This window comes from Pelmatolapia mariae, linkage group LG10_11 (genome assembly GCF_036321145.2).
Source record: "Pelmatolapia mariae isolate MD_Pm_ZW linkage group LG10_11, Pm_UMD_F_2, whole genome shotgun sequence".
Classification (NCBI taxonomy): Eukaryota; Metazoa; Chordata; class Actinopteri; order Cichliformes; family Cichlidae; genus Pelmatolapia; species Pelmatolapia mariae.
Genome location: NC_086236.1, coordinates 60,231,601 through 60,245,097, shown reverse-complemented (window position 1 = coordinate 60,245,097; position 13,497 = coordinate 60,231,601). Strand labels below are relative to the sequence as shown.

At 38.0% G+C, this 13,497-nt stretch overlaps 1 protein-coding gene across 3 annotated transcripts in view; it reads right to left on the bottom strand.

Moving 5' to 3' along the window:
- lpcat3 (lysophosphatidylcholine acyltransferase 3) overlaps positions 1-13,497 on the bottom strand; it is a 35,103-nt gene that overhangs the window by 11,822 nt on the left and 9,784 nt on the right. For 2 of the 3 annotated variants that reach the window (XM_063486776.1, XM_063486775.1), the window contains exon 4: positions 1,917-2,024. Coding sequence is in view for 1 of the 3 variants with exons in the window: in XM_063486774.1 (XP_063342844.1) it covers positions 1,917-2,024; positions 5,188-5,272 (193 nt within the window). In the remaining 2 variants the exon portion in view is untranslated. Of the gene's footprint in view, positions 1-1,916; positions 2,025-5,187; positions 5,278-13,497 lie in introns of those variants that run through there. The other variant, XM_063486774.1, reaches the window with a different exon arrangement.

The window sequence follows — 13,497 nt, the reverse complement described above, 5'->3', positions numbered from 1 at the left end:
CTCCAGCAGACCACTCTCCCAAGAGCAAGCACAAGCCACTCAGTTTCTTGGTCTACCAGCAACAGACCTCAAACTGAGGGCCAGGCCCCAGTGGTGGTACATACAGCCTACTGTGGTGGACAGGAGGGGTTGCAGAAGACCTTGCTGCTGCCACAGGAAATTACAGCCTGGATTATTTCTTAGTATTAATTATTTATAAATACTGTGGTAGTTGAGGTATAAACTTTATGCTTTTTAAAGTGGATGTGCCAAAAAAAACTGGTCTACAAAAGGTACACTGAGTGTTATGAGTTAGACATTTGGTCTAGATGAGTTTTCTGTTTGCCTGAAACAACGTGTTGTTTATTAGTTATCAGACTGAATATGAGCTGGGTTTTTTTTTTAATAATAATGTAATGGCTGCAACTAATGATTATTTTCAGTTTTGTATTTTTTATTTTTGAAAAACACAAACAACAAAATGTAACCCTTTTTAAAAGAAAAAAGAAGTACTTTGTGACAGCCTAAAGAAATTAATATTTTTTGTTTTATTCCAAAAATATTGAAATATTAAAAAAACGTTAACTCAATTTACTATTTTATGAAGGCAAAGAAGAACATCAAATAACTGCGTTGAGCATTTGAGATGCCTGAATTGGAAAATATTTGGCATTTTTACTTGTCCAATAATTGGTGGATCACCTTGGGCTCTGAGAAGCTTTTTATTGCTACTGATTGGAGAAAGAAAACGACTGCCAGGTATTTTTTAATAATAAGTGGCAGCTCGCTGTATCATATGCTACACACGGGTAACAAAGCTGGTTACATACATGAAATCAACCTACTGTCATAGCTGAAGGGGGGACGTTTTACTTCCCTGTGACTTGACAAAACTCGATGACTAATCCATAAAAGTTTCAGTGTGGTTTTAAAAGAGGCATTAAAACCACACTGCATTTAAAAGAAAATGAGGCAAAAGTGCTTTCTGTTCAAGTCCAGCTTCTCCTTTTTTTTTTTTTTAAGTCAAAGTTTCTCCGTTCTTAGTCATAAATTTGGACAGCTGCAAATTTAAGGCGTACTTCAACATGTCCACACCTCCGATTTTTTCCTCACAAAGTGTGAAATAAGAAATGTGTTCAATTTCAGAGTAAACCTGACAGCTGCAAATTATGATTTGCAAGTAATGGAGAAAATGATAATACCATCAAAATAATCATAAATAAATGTAACAACTCTAATATTGGTTAAATTAATTAAAAAGGGTAGCATAACTCGAAACATTCAATTTCGAAATTAGAAACATTATTTAATGTTACAATATTCCTACTCAATTCACATTCAGATTACTCTGCAACTATTTTTATAATTTGCTCATTGTTTTATCCCCCACCAGTCCCATCCCAGGCACAGTGCCAAACTTTTTCTAGTGTTAGATGATAGATTAAAAATTTATTTAAAGACATGAACCAGAATCCCTGAAAACTGAATAATTTCGCCCTTTTTCTTGTTGGAAAAATAAAAAAAAAAGCAATGATTGACTTAACAGATAAAACAACTTGACTCTGAACATCCTGAAAACGTGTTGAGAGCCTTAACCTTAGAAATTCTGACTTGATTCATCCTCAGACTCTTATTTGTTACGATTACACAAAAAAAGAAACACAGAAAAGCTTAACCAAAATAAAGGAACAAGATCACTGTCAGCGATTTAACAGGAATGTTAACAATACAGAATTCAAAATCAGGTTAAAAACACATCTCTAAAAAGAGCACAATCAACAGACTATTAGATGTAAGAGACACAGATACCACGTTTTGGTTAATAACAGCAAATGTATATATCCTTTTATGCATTTACGATAAACATACATGAGAGCAATTCACTTCAAATCATAAAAGATAAATCAGGTCTTTCCAGACATGCCATTTCATCTCACCAAAGTTGAATGCTGCTAGAGCCAATCCAGAGAACGTGTGGAATAAATGGATAACTGTGGGAGTCTGGTAGAACAAGAACGACCGGTACACCACAGCAAAGGGATACCCTGCAGAACACACAAGGAGAAACAGGAAAATATGTTAATGGGAACTAGAGTGTGGTTCTTCATATCAGCCGAGTGGGCTACTTTTAATCTCTCCTGGTGCTAGCACCGACCTTCTAGGTTAAACACATGACGTGAGGTAGCGCATAACTAACACTGGTGGGTTTGTGTGCCACGTTGTGGAAGTCAGGCATCTCAAGGAGAAAGATTACCTCCACGGTGAAAGAACAATTCCTTTATATAGCGTGAACCATTTTGAGGTGAGGTAACAAAAAACTTCATATTTATATGATATAAATCTAAAATGTAAAAGGCTACAAACTGAAAAATGTCTACATGTTAAAGTTTTCTCTGCATCTGAAGGATAATGAATAACAGCAAACCACCATCTGTGTTAGCTGTACCCTGTGAGATGCAAAGATCAAGTCCATCCATCCACTTTCATAGCAAAAAAAGAAATTAAAATAAAATAAACCCCACAAAACAAACAAACTCAAACAAAAAGTTCTTATTCAGTATATACCAAGACTGAGTCAGGATATCCACATATTCATTTTACTAATTACTAGTCTAATTCTGGGTCGTGGAACCTATCCCACCTGTCACAGGGAATATCCCGGACAGGTCACCAGACGACCTGACGGCTCTTCTTGCTTCTCATTTGTAAATTTTCTCTATACTCTATACACAGTTTTTGTTAAGGTAGTAGAAGAGGTTTGTTGTGTCAGTGTCTGTGGTGGGGACCAATTTTCTGCAGAAGTTGCAGCAACTCAAGTACGGTTTTCTGCTCTGTGTCAGACTTTTCATAATTGAACCATGTCTAAGCTACAGAGATAGCCCCTCGTTTAGGAAAGAGGTCATCTATTTGTTTTGGCTGGCCGTTCTGTGGTGCTGTGGCAACTATTGCAAAATGTAATCTCAAGCAATTAAAAAAAATATTCCAGTAAACAGTGTGGTCCTGGTCTGAAGAGTGAAGCCAAGGCAAAGGTGCCTTAAATTGGCTACCAAGGGGCGACTGCTGGCTGCAAGAAGCGGTCTGACTGTAGAACTCTGGGGTAAAATTAACCTCAGATCCTTTTTAAAACAACATCATTTGCATCCATCCATTTTCTCAGGCTAATTTAGGGCTGTGGGGAGCTGGAACCTATCCCAGGTGTTAAAGGTCAAAAAGGTGAGACGCACATGAAACCAGTCACTCGCCCATCACAGAGCTAACAAAGAGACAGACAACCACACATTCTCAGAAACACACGTACGGTCAACATGATCAATTTAGAATCACCTATGAGAAACCGGAGTACCCAGAGGAAAAAGCACACATTTCCTGTTCTGCCCTACAACATGGCATTCACTGTGTGTTTATTGTCCATTTAAAAGCAAAAATGGAGGACAAACAGGGTATGTTTTAGGACCTGGCTAGCTCAGCTCAAAGCTTCAGGAATTTAACGTAGCAGTGACAATGTTTCTCTTTCATATCTAGCCTACATTCTGGTTATACTTTTATTAAGCCGAACAGGCAACATCTTGCTGCCATACACATTTACTACCATCTGTTAACAGCAGCATTTTAATACTAAGCTGTACTTTATACACCTCTGTGAGAGAAACATTGGCTTCCAGTGTCTGGTGGCTTAAGAGTTTAAAAATTAAACTGCACACCACTGATCTGTTTAATCCAAAGACTCCAGGAGGACCAAAAAGAACTTGGGGCCGAGTGCCACAGACGGGAAGTCAGAAAGCACTGAAAGACAGATTAACACATTGTTTTTTCCAGGGGTATTTGTAGAAAAGTATGTAATAGCGCCAGCTTTATCCTTTTAAACTTTTGCAATCTGAAGAATCGGGTGAAAAGCTGCTGAATCCCTTGAATGCAAAATCCTACATGCTTCAAGTAGAAACCAAAAAGCCCCATTAAAGAAAAGTTTTAAATTTTGTAATGTCCTACACAGCAGTTTATTATAAGTTACTTGACCTACACACAAAAGGATGCACAAGAATGGAACAGATGAGGCAACTTTGTTTTCGTTGTAGTGTGCAGCCGTTACTACTGAATTACACTACTATGCAACGCACATGAAGCAACTTCAGGACCGGGGATCGTGCAACAGGTTAGGTGACAAGTTTCCAAACAAAGACTCGTCTGAATAGCCCCTTTCTTTCAGTCTATAGCAGGACTGGAGTCAGGCGAGGGAAAACAGACGTGTCCATGTGTTGGAGCAAAGTTCAGCAAGGACAGTGTGGAGCACCCTCCCCCACACCATTCACACACCCACATAGGGCTTATTTTGGTGAGGACCCACACTGACATACTGCAGTCCTTAATGGCACGTTCCCCTGCACAGCTTCAGCAACATAGTCTTAAGTTTGAACCCAAAACAGGCAAAAGGTTGCAGAAAATGAAGACCAGCTAAAATGTCCTTACAATTCCAAGGTTTGCAACTGGTCCTCACAAGGACAACTACACGTGAACGCGCACACACACACACCTCCAACAGCTCTAAAGTAGTGCTATGTGTTAATCCCAAAGCACTAAACCAACAAATGTAAAGTTAGACTTGTCAAATGAAATTCAGCTCTTTTTCCAGTGTTCAACCCCCTCCTCAGAGTGTGCCCCCTCTCTGCACAGCTTTGTGTGGAAAAAGGGGAGTAAGGGGGCATATTTTGGCAGCCTGTGCTTCTCCCTCCCAACAACACTGCAGCTATTATTGTCGACCCCGGTGCCCCCAAAACCCCAATCCCATACAACAAGGAGCAGGCCACACATAGCTCCATAAAAGTGCAGAAGGATGCATTTTGCTGCACAATCCTAGCTTCCCGTTAGGCAGTCCCAACAGGTAGAAAATGAATGTAGTTCAGCTGAAAGCCACATGTTAGCCGTTTGTGGTGAGGCTGTGCAGGAAACTACTCTGAGGGTGTGTGCTTCCTGGAAATAAAGCTACTGTTTGAGGGGCAGCCTGAGATTTAAATATAAAGCTAATGTCTTTGCAACCAACACCAGCAGCCCGACAGATAACTGGTTAGTGTCACAGCTGAGTGAGCGTTATGTTAGCTGAAACTATTTAACAGTTACACCACCGTAGAAGCCGCTCACACCTAACGAGCAGGTTGGTGTGATGACCTCTGACCGCGACAACAACCTGTAAGTGAATCGTGGGTAGAAACTCACCGATTAAAATAGATAAAATGAGTCGAATCGCTGGTTCCGGGGAACCTAAAGACTCCGACAGTTGCTCCAGCAAGGGGGCCGCCATCTTTCTTGTGGGCGGAAACGTCTTTTCGCCACAGTTTGGAGAGCTGTGCGGACGCAAACCTCAACTTTTTAAAGGATCCCTCAACGCCTCCTCTCTTTACCTCCCCTTTATGATGTCACCTTTTTTTTTAAATATAATTATCGTTTGCTTCCTGAGTTTGTTACATGAAGATATACTTAATTTATCAAAAAAGGTGGGCATTTGTGAAAAAATAAGAAAATATAGCTAAAATATCAGACGAAAAATATAGTAAAGTAAGATAAATATACATTTAAATAAAACGTTAAGTGATTATATAATAAAACCAAATATTATTAGCAAAGTAAAACCATTACGGCTCACAATCCTCTCCACTCGCGATTTTTTAAATCTGAATTTAACACAAAGCTTAATTATCCTTCTTTTACTTAAGGAATAATCAGCAGAGTTTTTAAAAAATGCCATCAACGTTATTTAATTATGTTTTGTTTATGTTTTTAAGATTTCCATATTTTATTAGCTTTATTATTGCAAGGATTTGTTTTAGTTTAATGCATATAGCTAACAATAAGTGGATGTATAAACAAAATATAAACAAAAACAACAACTGCACAAACATTTATGATAATGTTATATTTTTATTATTAAAACAGAATTTTTTAACTTCTTTCTTTTTTTTTAACATGTCACGTTTAGTGACAACTTGGTAGGTCAGTATCAGCCCCATTTTTTTTAATCTCTGTGAGTAAAAACCATGACTGTAGAAAACAGATGATACACGGTGGTGTAAGTGTGCCCCCGTGTGGCGAGATAAAGAAACAACATTAAGAGATGCTCCCTGAACAAGAACATCAAAAAGTCATTTTAACTAGCCTTAATATTTATATTGGAGTTTACTTAGTTAAACATTAAAAATTGAAAATGCCCCCTTTTTGTTTATTTCAACAGTCTCAAGTGCAGACAAGTGTTACGGAAATCTGAAATAAATCAATCTACACAAACAAGCAGTCTTTCTGAGATTTTAAGTCAAACAACTCTACAGAGTGCAAGAGATGTCCACGTGGCATTTGACAAAAAGTAATAACAAGCATGGAATAATTTATAGGAATAAGTTATCTACCCCCCACGGTCACAGAATACAATCAGGACATAACGTGCAAAAGATAACTTGTACAGATGAGTGTATCTTGTAATAGAGAATTATATTAAGACAAAAATATGATACCATGGAGCCTTTCATTCAGCTATATCAACACAGAGACGAATGTCAGGAGCGATTTGTAACAGCAGCAAGATTGAAAGGGAAAACTTACGTGATGGTGGTGAGACCTGCTATGGTGTGTGGTTTTTGTATGGTACCACTAACAAAAAAATACAGGAGGCAGAAGTGGATGTGACCAACTGAAAGAACAATATAATGTTGTATTGTATTTTCTTTACTTTACTCCTACTAAACTACTTTGACTATTTAATGAGCTCATTCTTTCAATTGTTATTTTGTGTTTTTTTTTCTTTTTGGGGGGAAAATTTTATTTTGTTGGATCGAGCTTCATATTTATTCTGCTTATTGGAGCACAGCTTAAACTACGGCTTTTGTAACAACTTGTCATACTAATGATGATCAGCAAATTTTGTTAATGTAATTTTTTAGTACACTGCATTTTCAACAAACAACAACGTGACCAAAAGAAATTCCCATTTGGTAATTAAATATTGTGGGTATATGTCATTTAAAAACAACGACAACAACATTAAAAGGTACTCCATAAATAACATTAGAAATCCTTGAAAAATAAACTATGTAAGTATAATACAAATGATTTTAAAGAGGACTCGACTACCCACCAATCACAATCTCTTTATGAGACACCTTCTAGACAATATCTAAGCACAAAGATTCCTGACATGAACCCGGACCCCATCGGTACCAGCACAGTAGGCACAGGCACTGTTGTCATGGTGTCATCCTGTAACTTTCAAAATTGATGTCAGAATAATAAACATACATGTAAAATATACAGCAGTATAATATGTCTTCATATACATCCAGAGATATTCACACAAATCTCTTAAAGCCATCCGTTGGGGCTGTAATCAGTAGATTAAAGCTCCTAAGACAACCAGAACCTCATTTGTCTGTACGCATGCCTAGAGGGACGTTAAAACAAATTCAGGTAGAAAAACATGAATAAATAACTGATTTCTGCACTCAAATCTGTGCAGAGTCCCCCGATTTACGCTGAGCAGAATTATTTTAATTATTATTAATTAAAAATAATTCTCCACCAACATAATTAATTGTGGAGGAAACTGTATTACCCAGAGAAAACCCACGCAAGCATGGGAGGAACACAGAAACTCGTCAGGGACCTGGGAGCGATAGAGAGAGGATGAATGTTTTTCACTGGTATTTTATGGTGGCTCAAAATCTGACTGTGTGTGTGTGTGTGTGTGTGTGTGTGTGTGTGTGTGTGTGTGTGTGTGTGTGTGTGTGTGTAATTCCATAAATTTTGAGTCCCAAACCATGACACAGCCCCCACTGTGTTCTACCGATGGCTTACTGTTGCGCCTTTCTACTTACATGCTCCATAAATATTGACAATAATTTGAACAAAATTATCATGAAAAACATAAACAAAGTAAATATGCTAACAAGTCACATGTTAAAAGTTAAGGCCAACATGTGACCCACCTGTCATACTTTAATACAAAAGCAGTAAATTTAGTTGACCTTAATGAGTAATATCACAAGCTAACCACCTCCTATTACCAGTTTTAAGTCTCTTTTTATATAACCTATTACGTTTTCTTAGATATGTAGCTGTACATAATTGTGAGTAATTTCAAACTGAATTTCTGTTATTACTGGGGCCCACCTGCAGTTCTACTATGGACCACGAGGGGGATTCAGCCAACACTGGACTAGAGTGCTGTTAACACCAGTGGATGAGAGGACAAATAGGACCATTTGCTCAGATTTTATGCACTGCCACGTCATATATTTTCCATTTATTGCATTATTGCTCAAGCAAGTTTCAACATTAACAAAATATATACGCATAAATCAATCAATCATTACAGCCAAATAAGTGAGTAAGACTGAACCTTCTGTTCCAGGCCAATTTGAAATCCATGTTTTATGTATATAAGCCTGGAAAAAATGAAGGCTGGATTTTCTGTTTCCGAGCCAGACAAATGTGAGACTGTGTTTCGTGTTGACGAGCCTGCTAGGAAGTCAGAGACTGTGTTTTATGTTGCCAAGTTGGCCCAAATGAATTTGAATTTTGTGTTTTCCAACTTGCCGATTCAGACTGATCCTTGTTTTTAACTTATGAAATCAGAGTTGTTTCGTTGCTCCTTTAACATAAAGTGAGGCTTATTTAGTGCCTCACCCTGAACCTGCTCATAGTGTACCACAGTCTCAACTTCTTCACAATGTGAATCTGAATCTGCTCATTATGTGTCTCAAAGTGAAACTCCTCATTATGTGCCTCAAAGTGAAATGGCTCACTGTGTGCCTCAGAGTGAAACTCCTTCCAAAATAGCTGTGCTAGAGACTGGTTAGCTTCCCTAAGCTAACCTCTTCAAAGACCGCTGGAAGCAACAGTCTGGAGGCTGTTCCTTTGCAGTTGACCAGTTTGATCTTCTAGCTCCCTCCATGGCCCAAGTTGGTAATAGTGGAGATGGCTAAGCACGCTGCATCCATCCCAGTACTTAGGTGAGGGTGGCCAGGGCCCAGCTTATGATTATCCATAGTTTTCACGTGACATCTAAGCTACTGGGACACGCCTTCTCGGAGGTCAAAAACAGTACTGCAGTCCTTTGCCATCCAGCCATCATTTGAACATCTTCGAGTTATACTTAACCAAAATGCCAGATAGTTGCCGTTCTATTGGATGCGCGAATCTACGTTTATTTACAACTGCCAGAAAATGTGTAAAGTATGGCACCAACATGTGAGCACACCTCTCCTAACCCTGCTTTACAAACCAATTGTTACCAATCCCTACTTCTCCATAGCAACCCATGCTGTCAGTGGCGGCTCATTTAAACTGTAGGAATGATTTACCTGACATCGTAAAAAATACTCTGTCAGCTACTACTATGACACAACAATAATGTGACAAATTAATAGTACAGGAACTTTTCTGGGCCTACGCTCTAAACTTACAGGTTGAGAAAACAGAAGATTTATAATTGGTAGTTTGTTTAAGCTTGCTATGTTGCACTTATCTTTGCTTTAATGACGAACCTCCCACATGGTGGTATTATTGTCCATACTGTCCAAACTTTTAAAGGTTTCATCCTGGCAGCAGTATAAGTTGAGGGATTCTCTAGAGGATACATGTAGATATGCCACTGAACTGGAGCTCTGGGAAAGACGTAATCACTTTCAGGGATTTAAATAAAAGCTACCGGGACAGAAGATGGATCACAAGACCCCAAAATTCATACTTTCTCTTTATATCTTCATTTTTCCACCATGGATGATCTTGGCTCAAGACAGGTGAAACGAACAACACTCATCCTGCAGTACTACCGAGTGTCCACTGTTGGCCTTTATGTCTCAGTCCCTAAAAGTGTATTTTTTCCTACTTAGCGTTTTTTTAGTGAATTATTTGAAATTGTTAAACAGACATTAAGGCTATTTTCGTTGCACTTCTGCATCCCGAGTTCTGCATTTGGGTCAGCAACCTGACCGTCACACAGCACTACATGATACTAACTGGAAATCATTGCAAAACAATGTCACATGAACACATGGAACAAAAAATCATTTCTACCATGCAATTACCGAAACATCTTTTGTCTTTTATATAAGAGATATATTATTTCATGACCTGCCAAGGGACTACAGATGCAAATTAGCTTAAGCCAACTCTGGTACAATGCATTGAATGGCTACATTTATGTTAATATCGTACACGGTCCCTTTTCACATAAAATATAATATCCATCCATCCATCCATCCATCCATTCGCTTCCGCTTATCCTTATCCTAGAGTAGTAAGTAATATTCATGTATAATTTTATTAATTATAGGCAAGAGTAAAACAGAGTTCCAAATTATAGCATCAGGAGTTTGTTCATTACTTTTATATTTAACTGGCTTCATTGCTGGCGTGTGTGTTTTCGTATTGTCATCAAACAAAAAGAAGTCAAATGCAAATGGTTTCAGTAAGCAAAGGTAATACCAGCAACCTGTTTCAACACTTGGAGTATAATAATCACCGAATATGAAGGATTGCTAGTATCAGAAGATTTCTTCCCACAAGCTGCAGATGTTTGATTTGAGTTTTACACCGGATGCTTTTCATAACCTAACCCTAAAGAACGATGTTGGGTTTTTTTGTTCATTTGAGAATAAAGTCTAAATTAATTTTCGGATGTTGAGTCCAAATAACATCAACCAGGATCCAATATGTTGAGAAAATTTGGAAATGTTAAGATTAAAGTTGTTGTTTCAAGTCAGATTACTGCCAATTAGTACACAGCTGCCCCACCCTCCACAAAATATTTATGTAGATGAGTCAGTGTCATGGGACTTCAGAATTGGTTTTGGTGGTGAGGGATTTTTTTTTTCTCTTCCTGCACATAAACATGGTTTTCGATATGTATGAGAACGTCTGTCTGTTCAGGAGGTCAAAAAAAAAACCCCCCAACAAACTGGGAAGAGAAGGCCACAGTTGTGCAAAGTTGGCAATGAACGGATGCAATGTCAATGATTACACATGTGCACATTACAGTGGAGGTATGTTGTATCAGAAAAATCAGGTTGCAACTGATGATATTTCACAAGAATACATAAGAACGACTACTAAGCTACTAAGATTTTCAGGTGATTGTCAAATTTCAAAAAATAAAATGTGTTTTCATCAATGATTTTAAAAGACAAACTCTTTCTTGAACTTTGAGTGGTGAAAACCAAAAAAAATGTATGATTAAAATGTAAAAAAATCATTAGTAGTAATCAAGTTAAAATCCTCAATCCAAAGCTGGTGGGACAGAAGGATAGGGTGAGATGGAGTTAGATGATTTGCTGTGTTGACCCTAAAGGAAGCAGCGGAAACAGGACGAAGAAAACAATGAAAAATAATTTTTAGCTCGCATTCATCCACGTGCAGCAGGTAAGGCTTCACAATACAGAATTTGAGCATAGACAATGATGCAAAACACACAGAGCAACTCAATCCTTTCTGAAGGGCAGAGGATTATTCTACAGCAATCAAATGAATCACCTGAACTCAACTCAGTAGAGAATGCTGAAGACAAAACTGGATCCACAAAAAACAGCAAACAGCCTAGCAGAGCATCTTAAAGGAGGTAACCCAGCTTTGCTTTTTACTGACGATAGTGATAATTTGTCCGATTACACGTGAACCTTTTAAAATTTGGGGACATTTTTGTTAAATGCCTTGAATTAAAGCTGAACCACTTTCAGCACATAAACATGGTGGGTGATAAATATGAAATGATTGTGTCTGCTCAGAAGAAAGAAAAAATTAAGAACACACACAATCTTGGACAATTTACCACAATTGTGCAAGGTGAAACAGTAGGCAGTGGACAGATGCAATATCACTGGTTGCACATTTGTGCAAAAAGGAGGTGTGTTGTTTCAGAAGAACAGGTTGCAACTGATGATATTTCACAAGAAAACACAACAATGCATACTGAGAGACGCCCTTGAACTAATGAAGTTGATCTTCTCAACATTTCTGATTTTTTCCCCCCAAAAATCTGACTTTGAGGTCAAGGTCACTGGGATCAGATTTGTTTGAGGTTTTTAGTAAATGTACCTACGGTATGAATTTGAAGTTCCACATCTCTCAAGTTATCATGTTCAAGAGATTTTCAGAAAACCTGATCGCTTACCTTGATCTTGAGGTTTAGGTTTAAGTTCTTCCAGTACTTTTAGTAAATGCACTTATGATATAAATTAGAAAATCCTAATTGAAATCTTTATCAATTTACTGTATTCATAAGATTTTCAGAAAACTTGACCCCTGACCTTGAGGTCAAGGTCACCAGGATTCAAATTCATCCGAGATTTGGTGTCAGTTTGAAAATCATATGTCACCTCATTCTCAAGTTATTGGAGTCACAAACTTTGGTTGTCCAGTCTGTCTGCCCTCCCGCCTGGCAGGGTAACAACAATGCCCCGTCAGCCTTTAACGGCTGAGTGATAAAAATTGTTTTTTGACTATAAAGTTGAAATAACTACTGCCAATTAGTGCACGACCTGCTGCACCCTCTACAAAATACCTTGTGTAGATGAGTCTGAGACATTGTGCTTCAGAATCATTTTTAGTACCAAGGGATTTATTTTTCTCTTTCTGTACATAAACTGCTGTGTGATAAATATGAGGCCTGTGAAGGGTCTATTAAGAAAGAAACAAAAAACAAAAAACACACTCAATCCCAGAAGAGTTGGCGGCAATGGTGCAATGTGAAATTGCCGTCAGTGAATGGATGCAATGTTGATGGTTACATAACTGTGTAGTAAAAATGGAGATGTGTTGTATAAGAAAATCAGGTTGCAGCTAATGGTATTTTACAGGAATGTACAGAAAAACACATACTGAGAAACCCCCGAGGACTGAGACAGTTCACCCTTTTCTCAACACTTTATTCTCAAAATGAATAAAACACTTCAATGTTTCTTTCTTAACATGGTCCTAATACTCTAAAACCAAAATATCACATTTTTCATAAGAGATTTCCATTTGTGTGTGATTTCAGTAACTTGAAATATACCTTACATTACAAACCTTGTCAGTGAACTTTGAAGGGCAAGAAAAAAAAACCCATTAATAACGATCAAGTTAAAATGTTCAACTAATCATCAAAGTGATCTGAGGTCATGTCACCCAGCTCTACCAAATGCACAGATTCACTCACTTCATGACAAACCACTGATATAAGCTATGTAACTTTTAAAGAAAAGTCTGAGCATTATGTCATGTAGACGTGTTTGTATGGTTTTCAGTGGCACTGAAACATATTAATAAGACAAAAGCTGCTGGATGACAATCTTATTGGACACTGGACGCTGAGCTGCTGTGCAGGAGAAAAAGAATAAGACCACAGAGAAGATCCATGGAAGTAGTGAAAGAGGGTTGGTCAGGCAGAAGAGGATGCTAGAGGCAGGGGGAGATGGAGCCAGATGATTCGCTGTGGTGACCCCTAAAGGAAGCAGCTGAAAGAAAACGAAGAGGAATATCATCAAGAAAGACGAAGAAAAC